The sequence below is a fragment of the Scomber scombrus genome, chromosome 17 (genome assembly GCF_963691925.1).
Source record: "Scomber scombrus chromosome 17, fScoSco1.1, whole genome shotgun sequence".
Taxonomy (NCBI): Eukaryota; Metazoa; Chordata; class Actinopteri; order Scombriformes; family Scombridae; genus Scomber; species Scomber scombrus.
The window spans coordinates 1,326,003-1,349,890 of record NC_084986.1 but is presented as its reverse complement, the minus strand read 5'-3'; the positions used below and the strand labels follow the sequence as shown (position 1 = coordinate 1,349,890).

The following is a 23,888-nucleotide window of genomic DNA, read 5'->3' as shown; positions in this document are numbered from 1 at the left end:
GCAATTAAGATGTTTTTCCTGGCATAGCGTCCATCTTTATATACAGTCGGTGCTGACACATCCTGGAGTACACTTACATCACTGCAGGAAGGTGAAAGGTTTAAGAAGGTTCAGATTTTTAGGGTTTAAGTTCAGACATCAGACGTGACTAACCGTGATGTTGTTGTATTCAAAGTTTCCTTTCTACGTACTTTAATACAAATATCTGTTAGGATTTCATTTTCAGTTTGAACAGAATTGTTTACAGCATGATAAAAAAACATTTAAATAGAATTTTTAGGTTTTTATGATTTAAATATATATATTTTTAAATGCGCACAAATTATTATTCTGCTATTTATCTTGATTATGAAGATTAATCACGCAGCTGCAGTGATATGAATGTAAGACGGTCACGACACAATTCAAAATATTTGTTCTATATAAGTCTCCAAAAAAAAGGGGAAATGAAAGTCAGACTCAGCACACAGCGGACCTCTGGCAGATATAAATCAGTGTATTTGGGTTCAACAGGAATTAAGAAACTTCCCTTTTCAGATGAAATTGTTTTCAACACAGTCTGAGTGTGACTGACAGTTTGAGTCGCTTTAACTCCCCTTTAAATGAGTCAATGAAAAGAGTGAATGTAAATGTTTTTATTAAAGATTAATGTGGTTAACAGTCAAAAACAATGATTTATAACAGTGTTCTTTTTATCTTGGTGCTGATAATAAAATGATACTATTTGTGATATCTTACTTTGAGAAATATGCAAGTTTTCATTTAGCAAAAGATCCTAAATTCTGACATAGATGTATTTAGATGTTTTCTAAATACACACAAACACACAAGAACAATTAAAAAAAAAAAAAAGGCTAAATTAAGATTTAAATCAGGAACAATCTGATCAGATGTTCAGTCACATTTTTTGTTACGTCACATTCTTTGATCCAAAAGGCTTTAAAAGGTTCAATCGATATAAACCTACAATTAAAAATCCTTCTTATTTCATTTAAAAAACATCAAACATACAGCTCAGAAGCAATAAATGTTCCTTACTGTAAAATCCTTAACTACAGTAAAGTTTTTGCTACAAATGAATCTACTTTAATCCTCCTGTTGTCCTCGAGTCAAGGTAGGAAGGGAGGAAGAAGGAAGGAAAGGAGGGAGGAAGGAAGGAAGGGAGGAAGAGGGAAGGAAAGGAGGGAGGAAGGAAGGACGGAAGGAAGGAAGGAAAGAAGGAACAGTCAAAACAGACGGGGTCAATTTGACCCGGGAGGATGACACGAAGGTTAAAGCTTCAATCGATATAAACCTACAATCAAAAATCCTTCTTATTTAATTTGAAAACATCAAACATACAGCTCAGAAGCAATAAATGTTCCTTACTGTAAAACCCTTAACTACAGTAAAGTTTTAACTACAAATTAATCTGCTTTAAAAAAGAGAAATAAAAAATAGAGGAAGCAGCAGCAAAGATTTCTACCCTGAATTATCTCCATGAAGTCGGCAGTGTTGACATCATACTGTAAACAAATTAAACATGTTACTTCTCGCCGCCACCAGGGGGCAGCGACACAAACAGCTGCTTCCTGCACCTTTAAAACAAACCTTAACCCTCCTATTGTCCTCAAGTGGAGGAAGGAAGGGAGGATGGAAGGAAGGAAAGGAGGAAGGAAGGGAAGGAGGGAGGGAGGAGGGAAGGAAGGGAGGAAAGAAGGAAGGAGGGGCGGAGAAAGGGCAAGAGGAAGGGAGGAAGGAAGGAAAGATGGACAGAGGGAAGAAGGAAGGGCGGAAGGTAGGGGGGAGGAAAGAAAGAGAGAAGGAGGGAGGAAAGAAGGAAGGGAGGAAGGAAGGAAAGAAGGAAGGAAAGAAGGAGGGAGGAAGGAAGGAGGGAATGAAAGAAGGAGGGAGGGAGGAAGGAAGGAAGAACGGGGGATGGAGGAAAGAAAGGAGGAAGGGAGGGATGGGGGAAGGAAAGAAGGAAGGAGAAAGAAGGAACAGTCAAAACAGACGTCAGGAGGGTTAATAAATGGTAAACATTCAATATCTGGTTAAAACTTCATATAAAGGACATACAAATTTAATAAAGTTTAATTACTCTATGTTCCAGTCGTACTGCTTATAATAAAATGCTGCCGTTACATCGCCGACACGACAAAGACGAGCGGCCGTCTTCTCCCCACAGCTGTGCATCAGCCGCGCCTCTTCATGATGTCATGAGTGTGAGACGTGACGTCATTAACGTGAGTCAAAGAGCCGCTCTGCCTCTGTGGTGTCAGCGCTGTTAGGAAGAGGCCGATCTGACCTCTGACCTCTGACCCGGGCTCGGCCTCTACGCCTGCAGGATGTCCGACACCGCCGGCCGGTCCAGAGGGTTTTTACACGGATGAGAGAAGAGAACTTTCCCTCCTTCATCCAGCAAGAAGTTGCCTCCCATCTGAAAACAGTAAAACACACATTACAGCTGATTTATTTAATATTATTTCATATTTAACCCTCCTGTTGTCCTCAAGTCAAGGAAGGAAGGGAGGAAGAAGGAATGAAGGGAGGGAGCATGAAGGAAGGGAGGGAGCAGGAAGGAAGGATGGAAGGGAGAAAGAAGGAAGGAAGGGAGGGAGGGAGGGAGGAAGGATGGAAGGGAGGAAGAAGGAAGGAAGGGAGGGAGGAAGGATGGAAGGGAGGAAGAAGGAAGGGAGTAAGAAGGAAGGAAGGGAGGGAGGAAGGAAGGAAGGAAGGGAGGGAGCAGGAAGGAAGGATGGAAGGGAGTAAGAAGGAAGGAAGGGAGGGAGGGAGGGAGGAAGGATGGAAGGGAGTAAGAAGGAAGGAAGGGAGGGAGGAAGGAAGGAAGGGAGGGAGCAGGAAGGAAGGATGGAAGGGAGGAAGAAGGAAGGAAGGGAGGGAGGGAGAAAGGAAGGATGGAGGGAGGAAGAAGGAAAAAGGGAGGATGGAGGGAGGAAGGAAGGAAGGAGGGAAGGAAGGAAAGGAAGGGAGGGAGAAAGGAAAGAAGGACAGAGGAAAGAAGGAACAGTCAAAAGAGATGAGGTCAATTTGACCCGGGAGGACAACAGGAGGGTTAAAAGCCTCAGGTTTTATGTTTGGGAATAATTTGATGCTACTTTATCATCCAAACCTTGAGGCTTTGTGTTAATCTGTTGGACGTATGAGAGACCTGCATCCCTCAGCTGATATTAAGTTTACATGATTCAGATTCTTAAATAAATGGTGTGTTTAATCAACTGGACCATGTCATTTTCCAGATAGTGTAAACACAAAGTCGAGGAGGAAGAGATCCAGCAGCTCTCTAATCAATGATCTGATGACACATTCCTAAACTTGTTTCTTTGCCTTTTCATCACCTGTAGTATCAGGTCTGGTTGGTGCTAGGTTCTCTGTACCTGGTAGATGTCTTCCAGCAGGTGAGAGGGAATGTCGGGGAAATCTCTGTCCGCAGCTCCGTACTCTGAGTACTGCAGCAGGATGTTGAACCTCATCACCTTAGAGTAAGACGAGCCCAGACCGAAGCTCCTGTAGACCTGCGGAGGAGACGACAACCTGAGACTGAAGATTCATTTCCTGGCTTCAACGTGAAAGTTTGAGGAAAAACAAACATCCTGTCTGGACTCAGCTACATGAAAACTATTTGCTGGATGACCTGATTAATAATCGCCTCTGCTGCTGCTGGAAAATCCTCTGCTGTTGTTTCCATCTCACATCTGCTCAAATCTGCTGGGTGACTTTACAGGAGAAATGCTTTGGGAGGTTTTTTAGAGGCTCAGCTTACTTTTATGACTCGTCTTCAAACAGCTGTTAAATCCGCTGCTTCACAGACATTTCTGGTTTCCATAAATCAGTTTCCTCTTCAATAATTATGTTCCGCCCACCAGCGTTGAACATACGGTATATAAAAAACACTGAGTGCAGCCCTGATGTAATATCACTCAAATGTTCAATCATTCAAAATGATGACTGCGGTATTTCTGAGTGAACACTGAATAAGGGTCAATGATGGTTTTTATGTTTTATTTGGTTTAGTTTAAATTTAACCCTCCTGTTGTCCTCAAATTGACCCCATCTCTTTTGACTGTTCCTTCCTTCCTTCTTTCCTCCCTTCCTTACACCTTTCTTTCCTTCCTTCCTTCCTTACTCCTTTCCTTCCTTCCCTCCTTCCTTCCTTCCTTCCTTCCTTCCTTCCTCTCTCCCTCCTTACTCCTTTCCTTCCTTCCTTCCTTCCTTCCTCCCTCCCTCCTTCTTTATTCCTTTCCTTCCTTCCTTCCTCCCTCCCTCCCTCTTTACTCCTTTCCTTCCTTCCTTCCTTCCTTCCTTCCTTCCTTCCTTCCCCCCTGTATCCTTACTCCTTTCTTTCCTCCCTTCCTTCCTTTCTTCCTTACTCCTTTCCTTCCTTCCTTCCTCCCTTCCTTACACCTTTCTTTCCTTCCTTCCTTACTCCTTTCCTTCCTTCCTTCCTTCCTTCCTTCTTTTCTCCCTTCCTCCCTTCCTCCATTCCTTCCCTGACCAGAGGACAACAGGAGGGTTAAGGGGTTAAAATGATAAAATAAACGTATGAATAACTTGCTCACATTCTTTTTTTGTGGACCCAGCATCAAATTTCTGCTTTTAATCCATTTAGAGAGAATATATTAGAGGATTATGGTGAAAATGTCTAAGTGGTGTAACCATAAAAACTTTGTACCAAATAATTCAACTTGCTTAAAAACAGTAAATTGTCAATAAAACACCATATCAACTAGTTTGGCATGATCTTACATTATAACCTTATATTAAATAAAGGTAATGGAATACAATTGTTCTAAATATTACATTATTTAATATTTATCATTCTTTTGTGGTTACACCATTTGACATTTTCAGGAGCATTCAGTCTTACTTTTGGTTAAAAAAAATGGTGCAAATGTAAAAAATACATCATTTTAACAAACCTGATGAGCTGACATATTTCTGAATTGCTTATCTTGCCGACCCACATTTACAGACGCTGGGGAACTTAGATATCATACTTTGGCAGGCACTGGTCAAACTAAGGTAGGCTCCGTCCATATCCGGATCCGTATTTAACGTTGAGTATAAACGGACCTTTAGTCGCTACGGTGGAGATCTGTGTTTCAGTGACTGTTCACGCAGGAAGTCAAACTCTACAGACGACGTCCAAAAACAGAAAACACTTTGCTCACAGACCTGCCAGATTCACATTGAAAAGAAGCCGGATGAATGAGGTTGGCACATTCTTTGTTCGGATTAAACCAGAATTAATGAGTTTGGATCAGATGGCGTCCAACATGTTTGGATCTAACAGCGACTGCAGAGCGCCGACTGTGAAACCTCCTGTTAGATGAGTGCAGTGTTGGAGAAATGACATTTATAGATGTATGAAAACAGTCTCCAGAAAGGTCAGCAGTATTTTTTCAGTGGTTTTAACTTGTTGCTCATCCTGACCAGGCGGGGAGTTCCGGTCCTCTGCAATGAGGCCAACCAGGAAGTAACTTAAAGCTGCATTCTATCAAAAGGCCACCAGGGGGCGACTGTTTTGGTGTCAAAAGGACTTCCGTCTCTATACAAGTCAATGGAGAATTCACCAACTTCTCACTTGATTTCTAACCTCAGTAAACGTTTTCAAAATGTGTTTATGGTCTCAATCGCTAGTTTAAAGCCTTCTTCAATGCAGTATGATGTTCATTTGGGACATTTTGGCCTCCCTGATTTTATATGTGACGATAAAGCAGGGTATGCATTAGGGCGTGGCTACGTGGTGATTGACAGGTTGATTGGTTCACAGGTTCAGGAGGGCGCCTCATGCTCCTCCTGATGCCCATATAAGTAGAATCCCTGTTTTTATTTTTCCCAGCATGCACCAGAAATGTTCAAGATGGCGCTGCTCAGATCGATACTATTGGCCTCCGAGCAGCAGTCCACAAACCAATGGGTGACGTCACGGATGTTACGTCCATTTCTTATATACAGTCTATGATCCTGACCTTTCTCTGAGGATCCAGCAGCAGGTCGAAGGTACATCCGGTCTGCTCCAACCACAGCCGAGCCCCCGCCATGCCGCCGAAGGAAACCACCAAGACCTTCACTGACCGAGCCTCAAGCAGAGCCTGCAGACACACACAGAGAGAGAGAGAAAAGAAAAGTAACGTTTACAAGATTAAAACCTTCCTGTTTTACTTCTTAGACGTCTGTTAGAATCACTGAGCCACATTTTTGCTGCAACGCCAGGAAGTTATTTATTAAGTAAAGAGTGAAGACAGACAGACACTGTGGAAATATGTTGGAGCCTTCTGAAGCCAGACTGAAGAAAAGCCTCAGTAATTGTGACAGATGCCTCCGAAGAAGTGAAGTTAATAATAGTTCAAATTAGACTGTTGGCCTTTGAAGTAGAAGTGATGTTTATAATAGTTAATCATGACTGTGGGACTAAAACAATGGTTCATTGATTTCACACTGAGGACAAGAACAGCTTCTTATTTCTACTCAGTGATTATTGATGTCAGCTGCAGACTTCTTCTTTCCTTCTTCCCTCCTTCTTTCCAACCCTCCTTCTTCCTTCTTTCCTCCCTCCCTCCTTTCCTTCTTCCTCCCTTCCTTCCTCCCTCCTTTCCTTCTTCCCTCCTTCCTTCCTTCCTCCCTCCCTCCTTTCCTTCTTCCTCCCTCCTTTCCTTCCTTCTTCCCTCCTTCCTTCTTTCCTTCCTTCCTTCTTTCCCCCCTCTCTCCTTTCCTTCCTTCCTCCCTCCTTTCCTTCCTTCATTCATTCCTTCCCTCCTTCCTTCTTCCTCCCTCCCTTCCTTTCTTCCTTCCTTCCTTCCTTCCTCCCTCCCTTCCTTCCTTCCTTCCTTCCTTCCTTCCTTCCTCCCTCCCTCCTTTCCTTCCTTCTTCCTCCCTTCCTTCCTTGACTCGAGGACAACAAGAGGGTTAAAGGGCAAATTTGTCTCGGTGGGTTGGACACATTTATCTTTTACCAGATTAAACCACCAAACTGACACCTGGCTGCAAAACTGTTGTGCATGCCTCAGAGGAAGTTTGAAAGTGTCAAGTGAAGAATAATAATACTTCAAATTAGACTGTTGGCCTTTGAAGTGGAAGTGATGTTTATAATAGTTAATCATGACTGTGGCACTCAAACAATGGTTCATTGATTTCACACTGAGGACAAGAACAGCTCCCCCCCTGATTATTGATGTCAGCTGCAGACTTATTAATGTTGTTTTTTTAGTGTTGCAGGAAACAGCCAGTGATTCATGTCGAGGTCTAACAGTAAATAAAGAACAAGCATTGAGCCTGTTCATGTTATTATAAGTATGATAAAGAACAACGTGAGACTGTTTCATTCAATCATAGTTTAGTCGAAGAAATTGTGAACTGAGAACTGATGTTATAAATGTTATAACACACTATTCTCACTTATTGTAGCTCACCATGCACAGTGATCTGAACCTCCTGTGGATGGATCAAACTTGAGATAACTAACTTGGACATGATTCAGATTTAACCTTTGTGTCGTCCTCCCGGGTCAAATTGACCCCGTCTGTTTTGACTGTTCCTTCCTTCCTCCCTCCTTTCCTTCCTTCCTTCCTTCCGTCTGTCCTTCTTCCCTCCCTCCCTCCTTCTCTCTTTCTTTCCTTCCTCTCTTCCTTCTTTCCTCCCTCCTTCTCTCTTTCTTTCCTCCCCCTAGCTTCCTTCCTTCCTTCCTCCCTTCCTCTTTTCCTTCTTTCCTCCCTCCCTCCTTCTCTCGTTCTTTCCTCCTCCTTTCTTTCTTCCTTCCTTCCTCCCTCTTTTCCTTCCTTCCCTCCTCCCTTTCTTCCTTCCTTCCTCTTTTCCTTCCTTCTTCCTCCCTTCCTTCCTCCCTCCTTTCCTTCCTTCTTCCTCCCTTCCTCCCTCTTTTCCTTCTTTCTTCCTTTCTTCAATCCTTCCCTCCTCCCTCCCTTCCTTCCTTCCTCCCTCTTTTCCTTCCTTCTTCCTCCCTTTCTTCCTTCCTTCCTCCCTCTTTTCCTTCTTTCTTCCTTTATTCCATCCTTCCCTCTTCCCTCCCTTCCTTCCCTTCTTACTCCCTTCCTTCCTTGACTCGAGGACAACAGGAGGGTTAATAAACACTGAGATCCGGTTAAAGCAGAACTCACCTGATTGGCTCGCAGCTCGGCCACGTGGTCTCGTCACGGCAGTCATCCGAAATGTCTGATGAGGACCAGCAGCAGCTTCTGTCCCTGACCGAGGTACCGACCCAGAGTCACAGCGCTGTAACACACGGAACCAGAACCAGAACCAGAGCCAGAGCCAGAGCCAGAGCCAGAGCCAGAGCCAGAGCCAGTGCCAGAGCCAGAACCAGAGCCAGAGAAAGAGAAAGAGCCAGAGCCAGAGCCAGAGCCAGAGCCAGAGCCAGAACCAGAAGGACACAAAAACAACACATCAGTTAAATAGAAAGAAGGAAAAGAGGGAGGAAGAAGGGAAGAAGGAAGGAAGGAAGGAAGGAAGGGAGGAAAAAGGAAGGAGGGAAGGAATGAAGGAAGGAAGGAAGGGAGGAAGAAGGGAAAGGAATGAAGGAAGGAAGGAAGGAGGGAAGAAGGAAGGAAAAGAGGGAGGGAGGAAGGAAGGAAGGAAGGAAGGGAGGAAGAAGGAAGGAGGGAAGGAAGGAAGGAAAGGAGGGAGGAAGGAAAGAAGGGAGGAAGGAAGGAGGGAAGAAGGAAGGAAGGGAGGATATAATAATATATAATATAAATATAAAGTTATTTTAATATGAGAGTAATAAACTGACTCTCCGCTGCGTCCGTCAGTCAGCTCCGTCTCACAGCTCAGACTCTCTGCCGTCTTCTCTCCTGACAGCCGAACATCTGACTTCTGCAGACCTGAGTCCACGCTCTGCAGGAAGGAGTTCCACTCAGTCTGCACACACACACACACACACACACACACACACACACACACACACACGCACACACACACACTTTTAATTAGTCATTTTAACTTATTCTAACTAAATGTCAAATTAAATTTTTTATTTACTGTTTTATTGTATTTTTAGTTTTCTCTGTAAAGCCCTTTGAGCTTCATCACTGTATGAAAAATGCCATATAAATATAGTTTATTATTATAATTGTTATTAAGATAAAGTAAAAATGAACCAGCAGATGTAAAAACTGTTGAACATGTAGAACGAGTGCAGAGCTTCAACGTTTAGACTGTTTTTATCTCAGTGAGGCTGAAACAACAGATTATTATAATTAATCTGATGATTATTTTCTCAATTTATTGATCAGTTGTTTGGTCCATAAAGTCCAACATGACGTCTTCAAATGTCTCATTTTGTCTCAAAAATATTCCGTTTAAAGTCATAAGGGACTAAAAAACTAGAAAATATTCACATTTAAGAAGCTGAATCAGAAACAGGTTCAAACTGATTGTGTTCAATGTGAATCTAAGATATTTACTGAAGGGTTTCATTTATTCATAGTGCAGATAAACTGGATCCTACGGAAGAGTATTAGGGCCACTGAAAATTTTTTAAAAATTTAGGGAAGATTTTTTTTTTCATTTCTGAAAAAAAGTCAGAATTCAAAAACCTGAAAAAAATAATAATTAGGTTTTGGAAAAAAGTCTGAATTCTAAAAAATCTAAAAAATGTAGGGAGGATTTTTTTATTTTTCATTTCTGAAAAAAGTCGTTACTCTGACTTTAATCTCAGAATTCTGAGAAAAAAGTCAGAATTCCAAAACCTAGAAAAAAATAAAAAATAAAAAATTTAGGGAGGATTTTTTTTTCATTTCAGAATTCTGAGAAAAAAAATTTAGGTTTTGGAAAAAAATTGAATTCTGACTTTTTTCTCGGAATTCTATTTTTTCCTTCAGTGGGCCTGATACTCTTCCGTAGGATCCTGATCTCTTCTACACATCTCATCCTGTATGTATAATTATGACTCTATGACTCTGTACTGACCTCCAGCTGCAGCAGCTCGTCCACCTGCTCTCTCACCGCTGCATCACTGTAAACATGGTGCGAGACGTTAGTTCATTTATATTCATTAACTAATAAAACACAGAATATGTCACATTACTCAGGAAAGAAAAGAGATGCTGAGAACATCCAACACTGATCAGCTGCTACCAGGTTTACCAGACCAGTGTTGGTAAGATGATGAATTCCTAAATCAGTTAAACTAGTTTTAAAAGCAGCATCAGGTTTGTTAAAATGTACATTTAGTATTTTTGTTAGTTTTATAGATAAATTCAGACTGAACTCAGCGGCTCCGTAGCAGCAAGACATCATGGACGTCCGTAGCAGCAAGACATCATGGACGTCCGAGTTACTCCCAGTTCAATATAATCAATATATTAAAAAAAGATCAATAAGAGAAAACTGGATCAATGTGGAATTAAGGTTTTATTGTTTTAATAATTGTTTTATAAATGGATGAATACAGAAAAAGACCTTAAACAGATCTTAAAAACTAGTTTTAAACGCCATCTTTTATTAGTCAGTATGAACAAGAGGAACGTGGGTCAGTAATAATAAGTGTTGGTAAGATGATGAATTCATAAATCAGTTAAACTAGATTTAAAAGCAGCATCAGGTTTGTTAAAATGTACATTTAGTATTTTTGTTGGTTTTATATCATTTGAAATGACATTTGCACCATTTTTTTTTACCAAAAGTAAGACTGAATGCTCCTGAAAATGTCAAATGGTGTAACCACAAAATAATGATAAATATTACATATTTTATCACCTAGAGAGGAAGAAAAGTTAAGAAGAAAAGAAAGAAAAAGTAGGAAGGAAAGAAAGACAAAAAAAGAAAAAAATAAGAGGAAGAAAGAAAGAAAAAGTTGGAAAGAAAGAAAGAAAGGAGGAAAGAAGGGTCCTGATCTCCATGGTTACCAGAGTAAATGTAATATTTAGAACAATTGTATTCCATTAGCTTTATTTAATATAAAGTTATAATGTAAGATCATGCCAAACTAGTTGATATGGTGTTTTATTGACTATTTACTGTTTTGAAGCAAGTTGAATTATTTGGTACAAAGTTTTTATGGTTACACCACTTAGACATTTTTGCCATAATCCTCTAATATATTCTCTCTAAATGGATTAAAAGCAGAAATTTGATGCTGGGTCCACAAAAAAAGAATGTGTGAAGTTATTCATACGTTTATTTTATCATTTTAACCCTTTGAATTTAAAATAAACCTAAAGTATTTTATTTTAATGCTGAATTTCTTCCAAAGAGGATCAAAGACATCTTATCTTCTTAACTGACTGAGTAGTTGAAAGTAAAGAATCTTTTATGATCTCTGACATTAGTTTAACCTCACAGGGAAACCTTCTCCTGACCCTCATCTCTCTCACTAATGGTTTAAAGTTAACTATTGAAGGACTCACTCATTGTTTACATCACTCTGAGCCTTTATTACTACATCACTCTGAGCCTTTATTATTACATCACAAAGCTATTTAAATACCTGAAGGAAGTGAAGAAACCTCCTCCTGTGACCTGCGTTACTCTTTAACTTCCCAAAAACACACATTACAATAACGATGTGAGTGTTTGATACTCACTGATAAGCTTTCTGCCAAACGGCCTCAGCTTCACTCTTCTTCTTCACTCCGATGCTGCTCGATAGAAACATTAAAACAGTTAGTTTGTAACATATAAACAACAACAACAACAGCTGATTGATTAAAAGCTTTTAAACCTTTTTACCTTTTATAGAAGTTTGATCCGGCCGTGATGAGTCCGAATAGAGTCGTGATCTTATACGGGACGAAGTCCTCCAGAGAGCCTGTGAGCGTGTGTGTGTGAGTGAGAGAGAGAGTGTGTGTGTGTGTGTGTGTGTGTGAGTGAGAGAGAGAGAGTGTGTGTGTGTGTGTGTGTGAGAGAGAGAGTGTGTGTGTGTGTGTGTGTGTGTGAGTGAGAGAGAGAGAGAGTGTGTGTGTGTGTGTGTGTGTGTGTGTGTGTGTGTGTGTGTGTGTGTGTGTGTGTGTGTGTGTGTGTGTGTGAGAGAGAACAAAGACTCTTATTATTAGTCAGATAATAATAATAATGTTATTGTTCTGGCAGAGAGCATGAGAGAGATTACATTACAACACCTTCATCCCACAGAGTTTAATCTGCTTTAACACAAGAAGCATGAAGGTTATGCAAGGTGGGAAATACTTTAATATATATATAAATAAATATATAATATATATATATATATATATATATATATAATTACAGGTTATCACATGGTAACTAATGTACTATCACTTCTCTACCTCTGTCTTCATCTCTGTGCATTATTTATATCTGCCTTTATAACGTTGTTAAGAAAAGTCCTTTAAAAATTAAGTTTATTATTATATTATTATGACTGTAACAGACATGATTCAGTTTAAAATCAACTTTAACAGAGTAAAAACAAATGCACGTGCAGTTTAATAAATAAAATCATAGAATCAACAGTGAAAGATGAAACCTGCCAGACTTCATCCGCTTTTCCTCTATTTTAATGCTTTTATGCTTATTGGGAATAAAACACATGTTGTAAAAACATAATTAAACACTTTATTCTAAATAATTAGATATCTTCTTTAATTCGGCTTTAATATAATTAATCCAGAAGTATAATTTTGTTTTTTTATCACATGTTCACAGGCCTCTCCCACTGTGCTGCGATTCAATTAAAATCAATATTAAAGTTAATAATTCAGGATATTAAGTGTTAGTTTAAATCTTTCTATATGCCGAATTACTCATAAGATCACATAAGATCATATAAGATATTTAAACAGGTTTATATGATGAGTAATAAATTCAATTCATCTCAAAAAGCATTAAAATGTGCTATTTCTGGCATTATAAAGGACTTCCTGGTCCTGCAGAGTCTCACCTGCAGCATCCTCGTGAGCTTTCTGCAGCAGCACTTTCCCCAAATTCACCAACAGAGTCAAACCATCAGTTAAAGTCTCCACTGACACATCTTCAGCCATGATCACAGTCTGCTTCCTCTTCCTCTCACACACACACCAGGAACTGACAGATCAGCTGCAGCCATGTGGCCTCAAATACTCCCTGATCATGTGATGAGATCATGTGATGCTACTGTAGAGAAGTAAAAACCCTTCAGAGTGATTCAGTGTTTATGCAGCACCTAGTGGCCAATAATAATATTACAGTTCAGACTTCAAGTTCAATACCAATACCTTGTAGAACCTGATTATGTAATAATTTCCCAATAATGTAATAAAACCATTATAACTCAGTAAGAATGTGATAAAACCTAATAATGTAATAATCTCTGTACTGATGATGTAATAAATGAGTACATTATTAAGTTAACCTTTATTTTTGCAGAACCTAATAATATAATAATTTCCCAATATTGAGTAATGAGGGGCTTTTATTACATTATTACTATTATTATTATTATTATTATTATTATTATTATTATTATTATCATTATTATTATTTTATTATTTGTAATATTATTATTATTTTTAAAATTATTATTATTATCATCATTATTATTTTTATTATGATTTTGATTATTTTTTATTATTATTATTATTATTTCATTATTATTATTTTATTATCATTATTATGATATTACATTATTAGGTTCTATATACCTTGATTAAATAAAACACATTTAATTAATAAAAATACAAATCCTGAATACAAAGTTCATTCATTAATAAGAAAAAAAAAAAATAATATTACACACTAGTTAATAATGTAAATGCAACTGTAAAATCTACATATAATATTTTTTTTCTTTCTTTTAATTTTTGCAATTTACCACTCAATACTAATATTATTGTTGTGCTGTAAATAATGTAAATATTATTATTATTATTATTATTTATATACTCTACTAGTATTGTTGTTGTTTTTCATACTTATTTATTGTTCCTCTTCTATTTTTACTGTAATAACTTAATTTCACCATGGGAGTAAAAAAGGAATATCTGATCTTATTAAGTATTTAAAGTCTGTGTAAAGTAAGAATAAATATGTGTTCTGAGTTTGACCACAGTAAAGTGTGTTGTTAACCACCCTGCCAAATTTCAATGATTAAAAAAATTGGTAAATATATGAAATTAGGCTTCAAAGTTGTGTAAAAGTCTGCCTATTTCTCTGCTTCCAAACGCTGTGGGCGTGCCCTGCGAGTTCGCTGAAGCCCCGCCCCCTACCAAGTGTCACCTGTCAATCAAAGTCACCACCTCTGTGGGCGTTCCCGCCGAGTTCGCTGAAGACCCGCCCCCTACCAAGTGTCACCTGTCAATCAAAGTCACCACCTCTGTGGGCTTTCCCGCCGAGTTCGCTGAAGCCCCGCCCCCTACCAAGTGTCACCTGTCAATCAAAGTTACCACCTCTACCAGAAACATGGACGCAAGGTCTGACAGCTTTCTGCTGCTAACTCAGCGGCTAGCTCGGTGGCTAACAGTAGACTGTAGTAGTAGTAGTGTGCTGAATGTATTTATACCTCTACAGCAGCAGGGCAGGTTTATGCTAAGCCTAGCTCCACAATTCAAATCTAAATGGTTGAAATGCTTTTTACACCTTTTTTACAAATACATTTATGACCTATTTAATTTGTAAAGAAGAAAATGTCTGAATTCACTTTACACAGTCTGTAACTGCATGAGTCTAAATGTTTATATAGTATCATTATACATTATTTTTCATATAATTTAAAGTCCAAATGTTCATTAACCATCAGTATCTTTGTATTTATTATTAAACTTTTCATATTTTCTATAAAACACAGAATTAAATCTTCCTATAATAATAATAATAATAATAATAATAATAATAACAAACCGAGTCGGATCAAACTGTCAAACTGTTTTATTGACTGCTGAACATTTATTATTCATCATTCAAAACAAAACAAACAGAAGAAATAATAAAATCCCTCCTTCAAGTTTTTAAGCTTTAAGATAAAAGTTGTGCAAAGAAGAAAAAGACGAGTCGATATGAAAGAAGAAGAAAGTCAGCGAAGCGTTCAAATAAATTACAGATTACTGATATGTCTTTAAGCTTTTTGTTCTTTTCGTCCCGGAAAATAAAAATAAAATAAAAATAAAATAAAAAGCTGCAATTAAAAAGAAATTTGTTCAATAAACTGACTTTTTATTGTCTTTGTGCTTCAAGCATCAGAGCAGCTGTAAACATTGAATCATAAACATAAAGAATCAGATAAATCCCTCACAGCATCAAACATGTTAAAACAATATTATCTGGAATTCAAGCTCAGTTTTTGTTTCTTAAGCTTCAAAATCTAAAAGAAAATCGTCAAACTTTGCAGAAATTTGGAGAAAAACAGTCAGAAAGTGTTTTTTTCACACTTTATATTATTATTATATATTTAATAATTTACAGTTTTATGATTTTTACACTTTGGTTTAGTTTGTTTTCTTGTTGAATTTGATGGTAAAATGATTTATTTTCAGACCAAATTAATGAAATATCTTTGTAATAATCTGTAAAACCTCGTTATCATTATAATCTGATGGCTTTAAACTAATATATAATTATATCTAATTATGGAGAAATTAAAGGTTTTTATTGGAACTTTAAGCACATTTATATTGTTTTTATGCTTTTTAAAGTTAGTTTTGTTTCTGTATGTTTGTGTTTTTATGTTGATTTTAATCTTTGAGCTTTAATTTGTTGTTTTTTTGGTGAATTTTGTAGAAAAGTGACAAAATTTCTTTGTAATAATCTCCAATATTATGTAAATTGAAGCTTTTTATTTAAACTTTGTATCATTTCAATGTTAAAGACACTTTGTTTTAAGCTTTTTATACTTTATTGTGTTTGTTTTCTGGGTGATTTTTTGTGTAAAAGTGTCTCATAACAGAATAAATAAAACCAAACTAATTAAATCTCTTTCTAATAATCTCTATAATCTGTTTTCTGACTGATTTTCTCCGCAGATCTTTGAGTTTAAGCTCCGTCACATTAAAGAAAAACAGATTTAATCATTAAGACTTTTAGAGGAAAACTGCTCCGTTAAAACTCATTAAGAAGAAAAAAACCAAATGTGAGCCTCAGAGCTAAAGGAATGAGGTTTGATTTATTATTATTAATTATTAATTCATCCAGAGATCCAACAGTCAGAGAAGATTCACAGTTATAGATTAAACATCAATAACCAAGTTTTAAATCTACTTTGTTAATCAATGATGTCGATTATAAACTCAAATATCTTCCTTAACCCTCCTGTTGTCCTCGAGTCAAGGAAGGAAGGGAGGAAGAAGGAAGGAAGGGAGGGAGGAAGGAGGGAAGGAAGGAAAGAAGTGGGAAGGAAAGGAAGGAAGGAAGGACCGAGGAAAGAAGGAAGGAAGGTAGAAGGGAGGGAGGGAGGAAGGAAGGATGGAAGGGAGGAAGAAGGAAGGAAAGGAGGAAGGGAGGAAGGAAGGAAGGAAAGAAGTGGGAAGGAAAGGAAGGACCGAGGAAAGAAGGAAGGAAGGTAGAAGGGAGGGAGGGAGGGAGATAGGAAGGATGGAAGGGAGGAAGAAAGAAGGAAAGGAGGAAGGAAGGGAGGAAGAAGGAAGGAAAAGAGGGAGGGAGGAAGGAAGGAAGGAAAAGAGGGAGGGAGGAAGGAAGGAGGGAAGGAGGGAGGAATGAAGGAAGGGAGGAAGGAAAGGAAGGAAGGAAGGAAGGAAGGAGGGAGGGAGCAAGAAAGGAAGGAATGAAAGGGAGGAAAGAAGGAACAGATGGGGTCAACAGGAAGGTTAATAAATCTAATAACTGTAATAATATTTTTAGGTTTTAAGTCACAAAAAACAGATTTAAGTTCAGTTTCCAGATTTTAAACCGAGTGAAACATCCCTATAAGGTCTCTGTAACATCTCTGACTGTCGGCTGGTTCAAACCTCGTTGGTCACATTAAAGAAAGGAAAGCTTGGCTCAAACATTTCATCCTCAGCCGTCAATAAAAGAAAAACAACAAACTAAAAACTTCTTTCTATGTTCAAGTATCTCAAGAGGAATTAAAAAAAGCCCTGAAAGGTTTTAAATCTTTAAAATCTGCTCTTCCTCTCTCTCTCTGCTGATTGGCTCTTCCTCTTCCTCTCTCTCTCTGCTGATTGGCTCTTCCTCTCTCTCTCTCTCTCTGCTGATTGGCTCTTCCTCTTCCTCTCTCTCTGCTGATTGGCTCTTCCTCTTCCTCTCTGCTGATTGGCTCTTCCTCTTCCTCTCTCTGCTGATTGGCTCTTCCTCTTCCTCTCTCTCTGCTGATTGGCTCTTCCTCTTCCTCTCTGCTGATTGGCTCTTCCTCTTCCTCTCTCTCTGCTGATTGGCTCGACCAGCAGTGGTTCAAATACAGGTTTAAAGTGTCAATTACAATCTGTTCTTTCTCTATTTATTTATATATATTTATATTGATATTTATATATTTATATATTTATATATTTATATTTATATTTATATATTTATATATCAGGCAGCTTCAGCTTCAGCCTTAAACTCAACCAGTAAACATGTGATTTTGTGCTTTTTTAGCTGTTTTTCTTTCTTCAAGCCTTCGAAGCAGAGAGAGAGAGACGGAGGATTCAAATTAAAAAAAAGAAGAAAAATATGAACTTCTGCATCCCAAACAAGCTGCTGGATAATTTACTGTTCTCTGTCAAACCTCTGTTAATACTGAGCTTTATAAAACTGTTAATATAAATCATGTTTAACATTAACGGCAGAATTAAGGAATATTAATCAGAGTAAAGACTAGATTAAAAATGGTCAAAAATCTTCTTATTAATCGTCGTACTTCTATTAAACTCAGATTTTGGGTTAATAACTTAAACTTTTATACACATGTGATGTGTTTAGAGTTTAAGAAGGGAGATAAAGGAACTGATTTGAAACTGATTTTAGTTTTTGGCGACTAAATAAAGGGTCAAAAAATCTTCTGAATTAGTCTCCATCTCCAATTTATGAAACGTTGTTCTTCTATTAACCCTCCTGTTGTCCTCAAGTTAAGGAAGGAAAGGAGGGAGGAAGGAGGGAAGGAAGGGAGGAAAGGAGGGAGGAAGGAAGGAAGGAAGGAAGGAAGGAAGGGAAGGAGGGAGGGAGGGAGGAAGGAAAGGGAGGATGGAAGGAAGGAAGGGAGGAAAGGAGGGATTAAGGGAGGAAGGAAGAAGGAAGGAAGGAAGGAAGGAAGGTAAGAGGAAGGGAGGAAGGTAGGAGGGAGGGAGGGAGGAAAAGGAAGGAACAGTCAAAACAGACAGGGTCAATTTGACCCGAGAGGACGACACGATGGTTAAACTCAATGTTTGTTTTGTCTTAATATTAACCAACAAAACTTTGATGTAAGAACTTAAACTTTGTGTTTGAGGGTTTAAATCGAGGTTAAAGGAGGACGACAGAGAACAAAGCACCAAAATAAGCTTCATGGTAGCCTCTAAACTGGATCTGGGTCTGATTGATCTCTGATAGATTTAATAGATTTGGTAGGTTTGACAGATCAGCTGGTTTGATAGATCAGCTGGTTTGACAGATCAGCTGGTTTGGGTTGCAGAAGCAGCAGAAGCAGCTTCGTCCCTTTGTCTCGGCCCAGTGTCGACGCTCATGGAAAACACAGGAAGTCCTCGTTAGGACTTCTTCGGACAGTGTGAGGACGAGTCTGTGTTCAGGACCTCGATCATGGTTCTGCTGGACGGGAAGGTTTCTGCTACAGACGGGAGGCTCTGGTACCAGCTGGGTAAACTGGAGGAGGAAGAGGAGAAGAGGATGAGGAGGAGGAGAGATGATGAATGAGAAGAACATCATAAGATTCTTTAGAGCACCAGAACAGACTAAGTACCATGATACAAAGTGTTGGAGAATATGTGGAGCTCACTTTACGTCTTCATCATAAAACTTGTCATATCGAAGCAAGGCAGTTACAAATAAAAGACGTGTTAAATTGCCCACTGCTCCATTCACCGCCAGAGACGCTCAGCCCCCCCGGCCCAAAACAGCTGTTGGGAGAAGCCTCATTGGACACCGTTGAAGCTCTGAGTCTGCGGCGGACTGCCAGTGTGTGATGGGAAGTCACGTCGGAAAATAACAGCGTCGGCAATAAAACGTTTAGGAAGAGCTCAGAGCCCAAAACACGATGACTGTAGCTGAGCAGGTACAATGAAGGAAATGCTTCAACATCAGTTTGTCTCATCTGGAGAGATTTAGGGAGCAATACTCTGAAGGGATTTATTAAAGAAATGTTAAATAAATATTGAAATGTAATAAGAAATCAATGTTTTTGGATATTGATAATGTATAAATTGCTATAGTCATCAAATAATGGGGAAATAATCTTTTTTTTTTACTGCATTGCCAAAGTATCGGATCGGGACTCGGTATCGTAGCAGATACTCAAAATCAAACCACTCGGACTGTGATCATCTCTAATGAAACTACAAAAATGATTAAACATAAATAAACAAGTTTCAACCTTAATATTTAATCAGGTTTTGTATCTGATACACTTTTGTCCTGCGATCAGCTGTTGATTTACAGTAGTAAATTAGTATTAGGGCCACTGAAAAAAAAAACAACATTTTTTTAGTGAAGATTTTTTTTTAATTTCTGGAAAAAAGTCAGAAAAATGTCCGAATTCTGACTTTTTTCCAGAAATTAAAAAAAAAAAATCCTCCCTAAAAAAAAATTTCCGCTAAAACCAATTTTTTTTTTAGGTTTTGGGAAAAATTTTTTTAGGGAGGATTTTTTTTTCATTTCTGGAAAAGAAGTCAGAATTCGGAATTTTTCCGGAATTTTTTTTTTTCAGTGGCCCTAATACCCTTCTGTAGTTGATTGACTCAGCCGAGCTCGTTTTTACACTGTAATGATCTTTTTCTACCACCAGGTGGCACAAAAACATGTGCACTAACGAGGAGAAGAGGTCAAAGTTCAGCAGAATGAAGAAGAAGCTCCAGAAAACCTTAATTTAAGGTTAACGCTGAGTTTAAATGTTCTCACCTCTTCAGATTCATCCAGTTCTTCGCTGTTTTGCTGAAGCTTTCTGGACTCGGTGTCGTCATGGCTTCAAAATCCACCAGCTGGACAAATAACAACAACATACACAAACTGTTTAAAAGACACATAATATAAATACTAACACACATCCAGCTGTTAATGCTTCTCTCTCTCTTTGTTTTCATTTCTTTCTGCTGAATCAGTGATTTTGCTTTATAGAAGAAAACAAACATCCTGCTCCGTCTCTGAGGAGCAGAAATTAAACTTTTCTAGAACAGTAACAAAGTTTTAAGGAGAAATGTTTCTACATCAGTCCCTTCAGGGTTTTACAGGTTTTTTGGTCATTTTTACAGCCAAAAAGTTTAATTTGTGAGTTTTTTGGCTGTAAAATTGCAGAAATTGGGGAAAAAATGCAAGAAAAGTAAAATAATGTGATTAACCCTCCTGTTGTCCTAGAGTCAAGGAAGGAAGGAAGGAAAGGAGGGAGGAAAGGAAAGAAGGAAGGGAGGAAGAAGGAAGGAAAGGAGGGAGGAAAGGAAAGAAGGAAGGGAGGAAGAAGGAAGGAAAGGAGGGAGGAAAGGAAAGAAGGAAGGGAGGAAGAAGGAAGGAAAGGAGGGAGGAAAGGAAAGAAGGAAGGGAGGAAGAAGGAAGGAAAGGAGGGAGGAAGGAAGGATGAAGGAAAGAAGGAAACAAACACGAAGCTTTAGAAACAATAAACTCAAACATCCTGCTCCGTCTCTGAGGAGCAGAAATACATTTTTTCTAAAATAGTAACGTAAAGTTTTAAGGAGAAATGTTTCCTACATCATTCTTCAGGATTTTTGGGTCATTTTTGCAGCCAAAAAGTTTAATTTGTGATGTTTTTTTTAGCTGTAAAAGAAAAAGAAGATAAAACGTATTTAGGTTAAAGTGTTGTTACCTTTCCTTTCGGGATCCGACCGATCACTTCCTTCCCGCTCGCCATCAGAGCTCCCATCACCACTGAGTACGCCACCACACTGATACACACACACACACACACACACACACACACACACACACACACACACACACACACACACACACACACACACACACACACACACACACACACACACACACACACACACACACACACACACACACACACACACACAGCAGTTCAGAGAAAGGTTCCTGGCCGGATTCGAACCAGTGACGCTGCGATGACGAGGCATGCGCTCTAACCACTCGACCACCAGGGGGCTCCACATTATGTTATCATATTATCAGTGTAAATCAGCTTCTTCCTCAAATATAAAACATGTTTCTGAGGGTCAACAGATGAATTTAATGATGTTTTAATGTCTGTCAGAGTCTCGATGATTCAAAGTTTAAAGGACGAGTTCACATTATTATAATAACACTGTTTTAGTAAAGCTCTAAAGTTAGTGTGAGCTTCCTTCTCTTAAAGGACCAGTTCAGTTTTTAAAATGTTTTAAACTAAAAGTAAAAAGTAACTTAAAGTGTTTTCCCTCCTTTATTCCTCCTGTTCACACCGACCATCAGAATACCACTTTATTCCTCTCTCTTTCTTTCCTTCCTCATCCTTCATCCTTGTTGTTCTTTTTCGTCCTCTTCTTCATCCCTTTTCTTTCCTTCTTTCTTTCTTTCCTTCTTTCCTCACCTTCCTCCACATTTTTCTTTCTTCCCCATTCTTCCTTCCTTCCTTCCTTCCTTCCCTTGTTAGACTGATAACAGATGAATCTCTCTACTGTTCATATGAACATTTGAACCACTAAGTTTCTCTCTTCATTCTGCAGCTGTGTGAATAATAACATGGTGGTTATTTACCTGGATCCTCTGGAGAGAGGCATGAGGTTACAGAAGTAATAAACCAGAGAGAGGATCAGGTTACACACAGCGTCTGCATCCTGAAACACAACAAACACACAAAGGTTCAGACACATAACCCTAACCTCTAATTAACCTTACATTAACCTTAGATTAAACTGAGAGAGAAAGTAAAGCTGCAGACATCATAACAAAGAAGAAGCAGGTTGATCTTTCTGTTCAGGTTTCAGTTGCAGAATAAAACACACAGAGATGAAATATGAGAGAAAAGATTCAGTGTTTAACTTTCTATGTTTGTTGGTTTTATATCATTTGAAATGACATTTGCACCATTTTTGACCAAAAGTAAGACTGAATGCTCCTGAAAATGTCAAATGGTGTAACCACAAAAGAATTATAAATATTAAACTAGAAAAGTCCAGGGACATGTTGAGTGCCACGGGACTGCTGCCGGAACGAGTACACGATTTATTTCCAGTGTTCAAAAGTCACCCTGATCATATTCTGGTTTCGAGTATTAAGTACATCTTACTAGTCAGTATCAAGTGTAATGTACTTTATTCTCAACTTAACATCCCTGAAATAATAAGTAAATGTTAATCATATTTAAGCATAAATAATATTTATTTAAACTAATTAAAGTCCCTGTAAAGTAAGAATAAATATGTGTTCTGAGTTTGACATGCCACAGAAAAGTGTGTTACCACCCTGCCAAATGTGAATGATTAAAAAAAATCGCCAAATATGTGAAATTAGGCTTCAAAGTTGTGTAAAAATCAGCCTCTGTCTCAATCGCTGTGGGCGTTCCCGCTGAGTTCGCTGAAGCCCCGCCCCCTACCGAGTGTCAACTGTCAATCAAAGTCACCTTTACCCTAAACATGGATGCTATTGCTGAGAGCTAGCTCGGTTAACTGGCAAAACAGACAGACAGGAATCAGCCAATCACAGAAAAGTAGGTCAGTTTCCGCCCAGCAACAGGCTGTCAAGGACAGCAGAGGTTCTACGGTTGCTATGGTGATTTGAGAATCTGCTTGGAAAAAATTCTCAAAACGCCCCAGAATTTGGCTTCTGACAAGGTCCCGAACAATCGCAAACTGTGAGAAAACCGTAACTCTTGTCCAAAAACCGAAAACACCGTGAGAGACACAGAAGCCGGCAGATTCTGACAGTGTTTATTTTATTCAGATACTCCTTAAAATGAGTGAGTAAGCTCAGTGCGAAGACAGAGTGAGATTCTTTTGGAAAAAAAGACGATTACATTACAGTCAATGAGGAGCGAGACAGGTATTGCCGCCGGTCTCGGCCCCCCCGTTTAAATTTTGTGCAGACTCCGCCGGTCAATGTCACATTTTATTAATCCCAACACCTATGTCTACATTTTGACCAAAAATTATTTGTCTCCTACTAAAAATTACGTTTATTTTTTACTGCTTCTCGCACTCAAGCTAACTGACGCTTCCACTCTAACTTTGAAGAAAAAGTGATTTCCACTCCTCATTTGACTGCTCATAGTTTGAAAAGTTTACATGTTATGTAAAAACAGTTTGGTGTTTTGGAGAGAGCACAAGTTTTCCTCCGTTTTAAAGTTTGAATCACATTTCTACGTGCAGGTATGAGACCTACGTGAGGCCTTCGCCCCGAGGCACTCTTTCTACAGCTTTACTGCTGTAGAGGGAGTGCCTTGGAGCTTAGCACCCGTGGCACTAATAATGTAATATGTAGAACAATTGTATTCCATTACCTTTATTTAATATAAAGTTATAATGTAAGATCATGCCAAACTAGTTGATATGGTGTTTTATTGACAATTTACTGTTTTTAAGCAAGTTTAATTATTTGGTACAAAGTTTTTATGGTTACACCACTTAGACATTTTTGCCATAATCCTCTAATATATTCTCTCTAAATGGATTAAAAGCAGAAATTTGATGCTGGGTCCACAAAAAAACAATGTGTGCAAGTTATTCATACGTTTATTTTATCATTTTAAGCTGTCGGATTGTGATTATTTAAAGGATCAGTTCATACATTTTTTACTGTGTGTCGTCTCTTAAGCCAAATTATGAATATCTATTATGTATGAAATGCTGAAGCCATGCTGAATACTATCCCAGTAAACCCAGTAAAGAAGAGTCTCACCCCCAGTTCAGTGG

At 38.5% G+C, this 23,888-nt stretch overlaps 2 protein-coding genes across 2 annotated transcripts in view; both read right to left on the bottom strand.

Annotated features, from left to right (window-relative positions):
- Positions 1-394: 394 nt before the first annotated feature.
- Positions 395-13,138, bottom strand: selenol (selenoprotein L). Its single transcript, XM_062436829.1, has 9 exons — positions 12,854-13,138; positions 11,686-11,764; positions 11,541-11,594; positions 9,925-9,970; positions 8,747-8,874; positions 8,115-8,229; positions 5,973-6,095; positions 3,378-3,515; positions 395-2,419 (listed from the first exon to the last, which is right to left on the bottom strand). Exons 1-9 carry the CDS (start codon positions 12,951-12,953, stop codon positions 2,315-2,317), a joined length of 888 nt encoding a protein of 295 aa, XP_062292813.1. The 5' UTR covers positions 12,954-13,138; the 3' UTR covers positions 395-2,314.
- Positions 13,139-18,204: 5,066 nt separating this feature from the next.
- Positions 18,205-23,888, bottom strand: part of ttc13 (tetratricopeptide repeat domain 13) — a 30,920-nt gene continuing 25,236 nt past the window's right edge. Inside the window, 5 exon segments of the mRNA XM_062437732.1 lie at positions 18,205-18,675; positions 19,927-20,006; positions 20,843-20,921; positions 21,736-21,815; positions 23,875-23,888. The exon segment at positions 23,875-23,888 is cut by the window's right edge and continues 122 nt beyond it. Coding sequence (XP_062293716.1) covers positions 18,561-18,675; positions 19,927-20,006; positions 20,843-20,921; positions 21,736-21,815; positions 23,875-23,888 — 368 coding nt within the window. The 3' untranslated portion in view covers positions 18,205-18,560.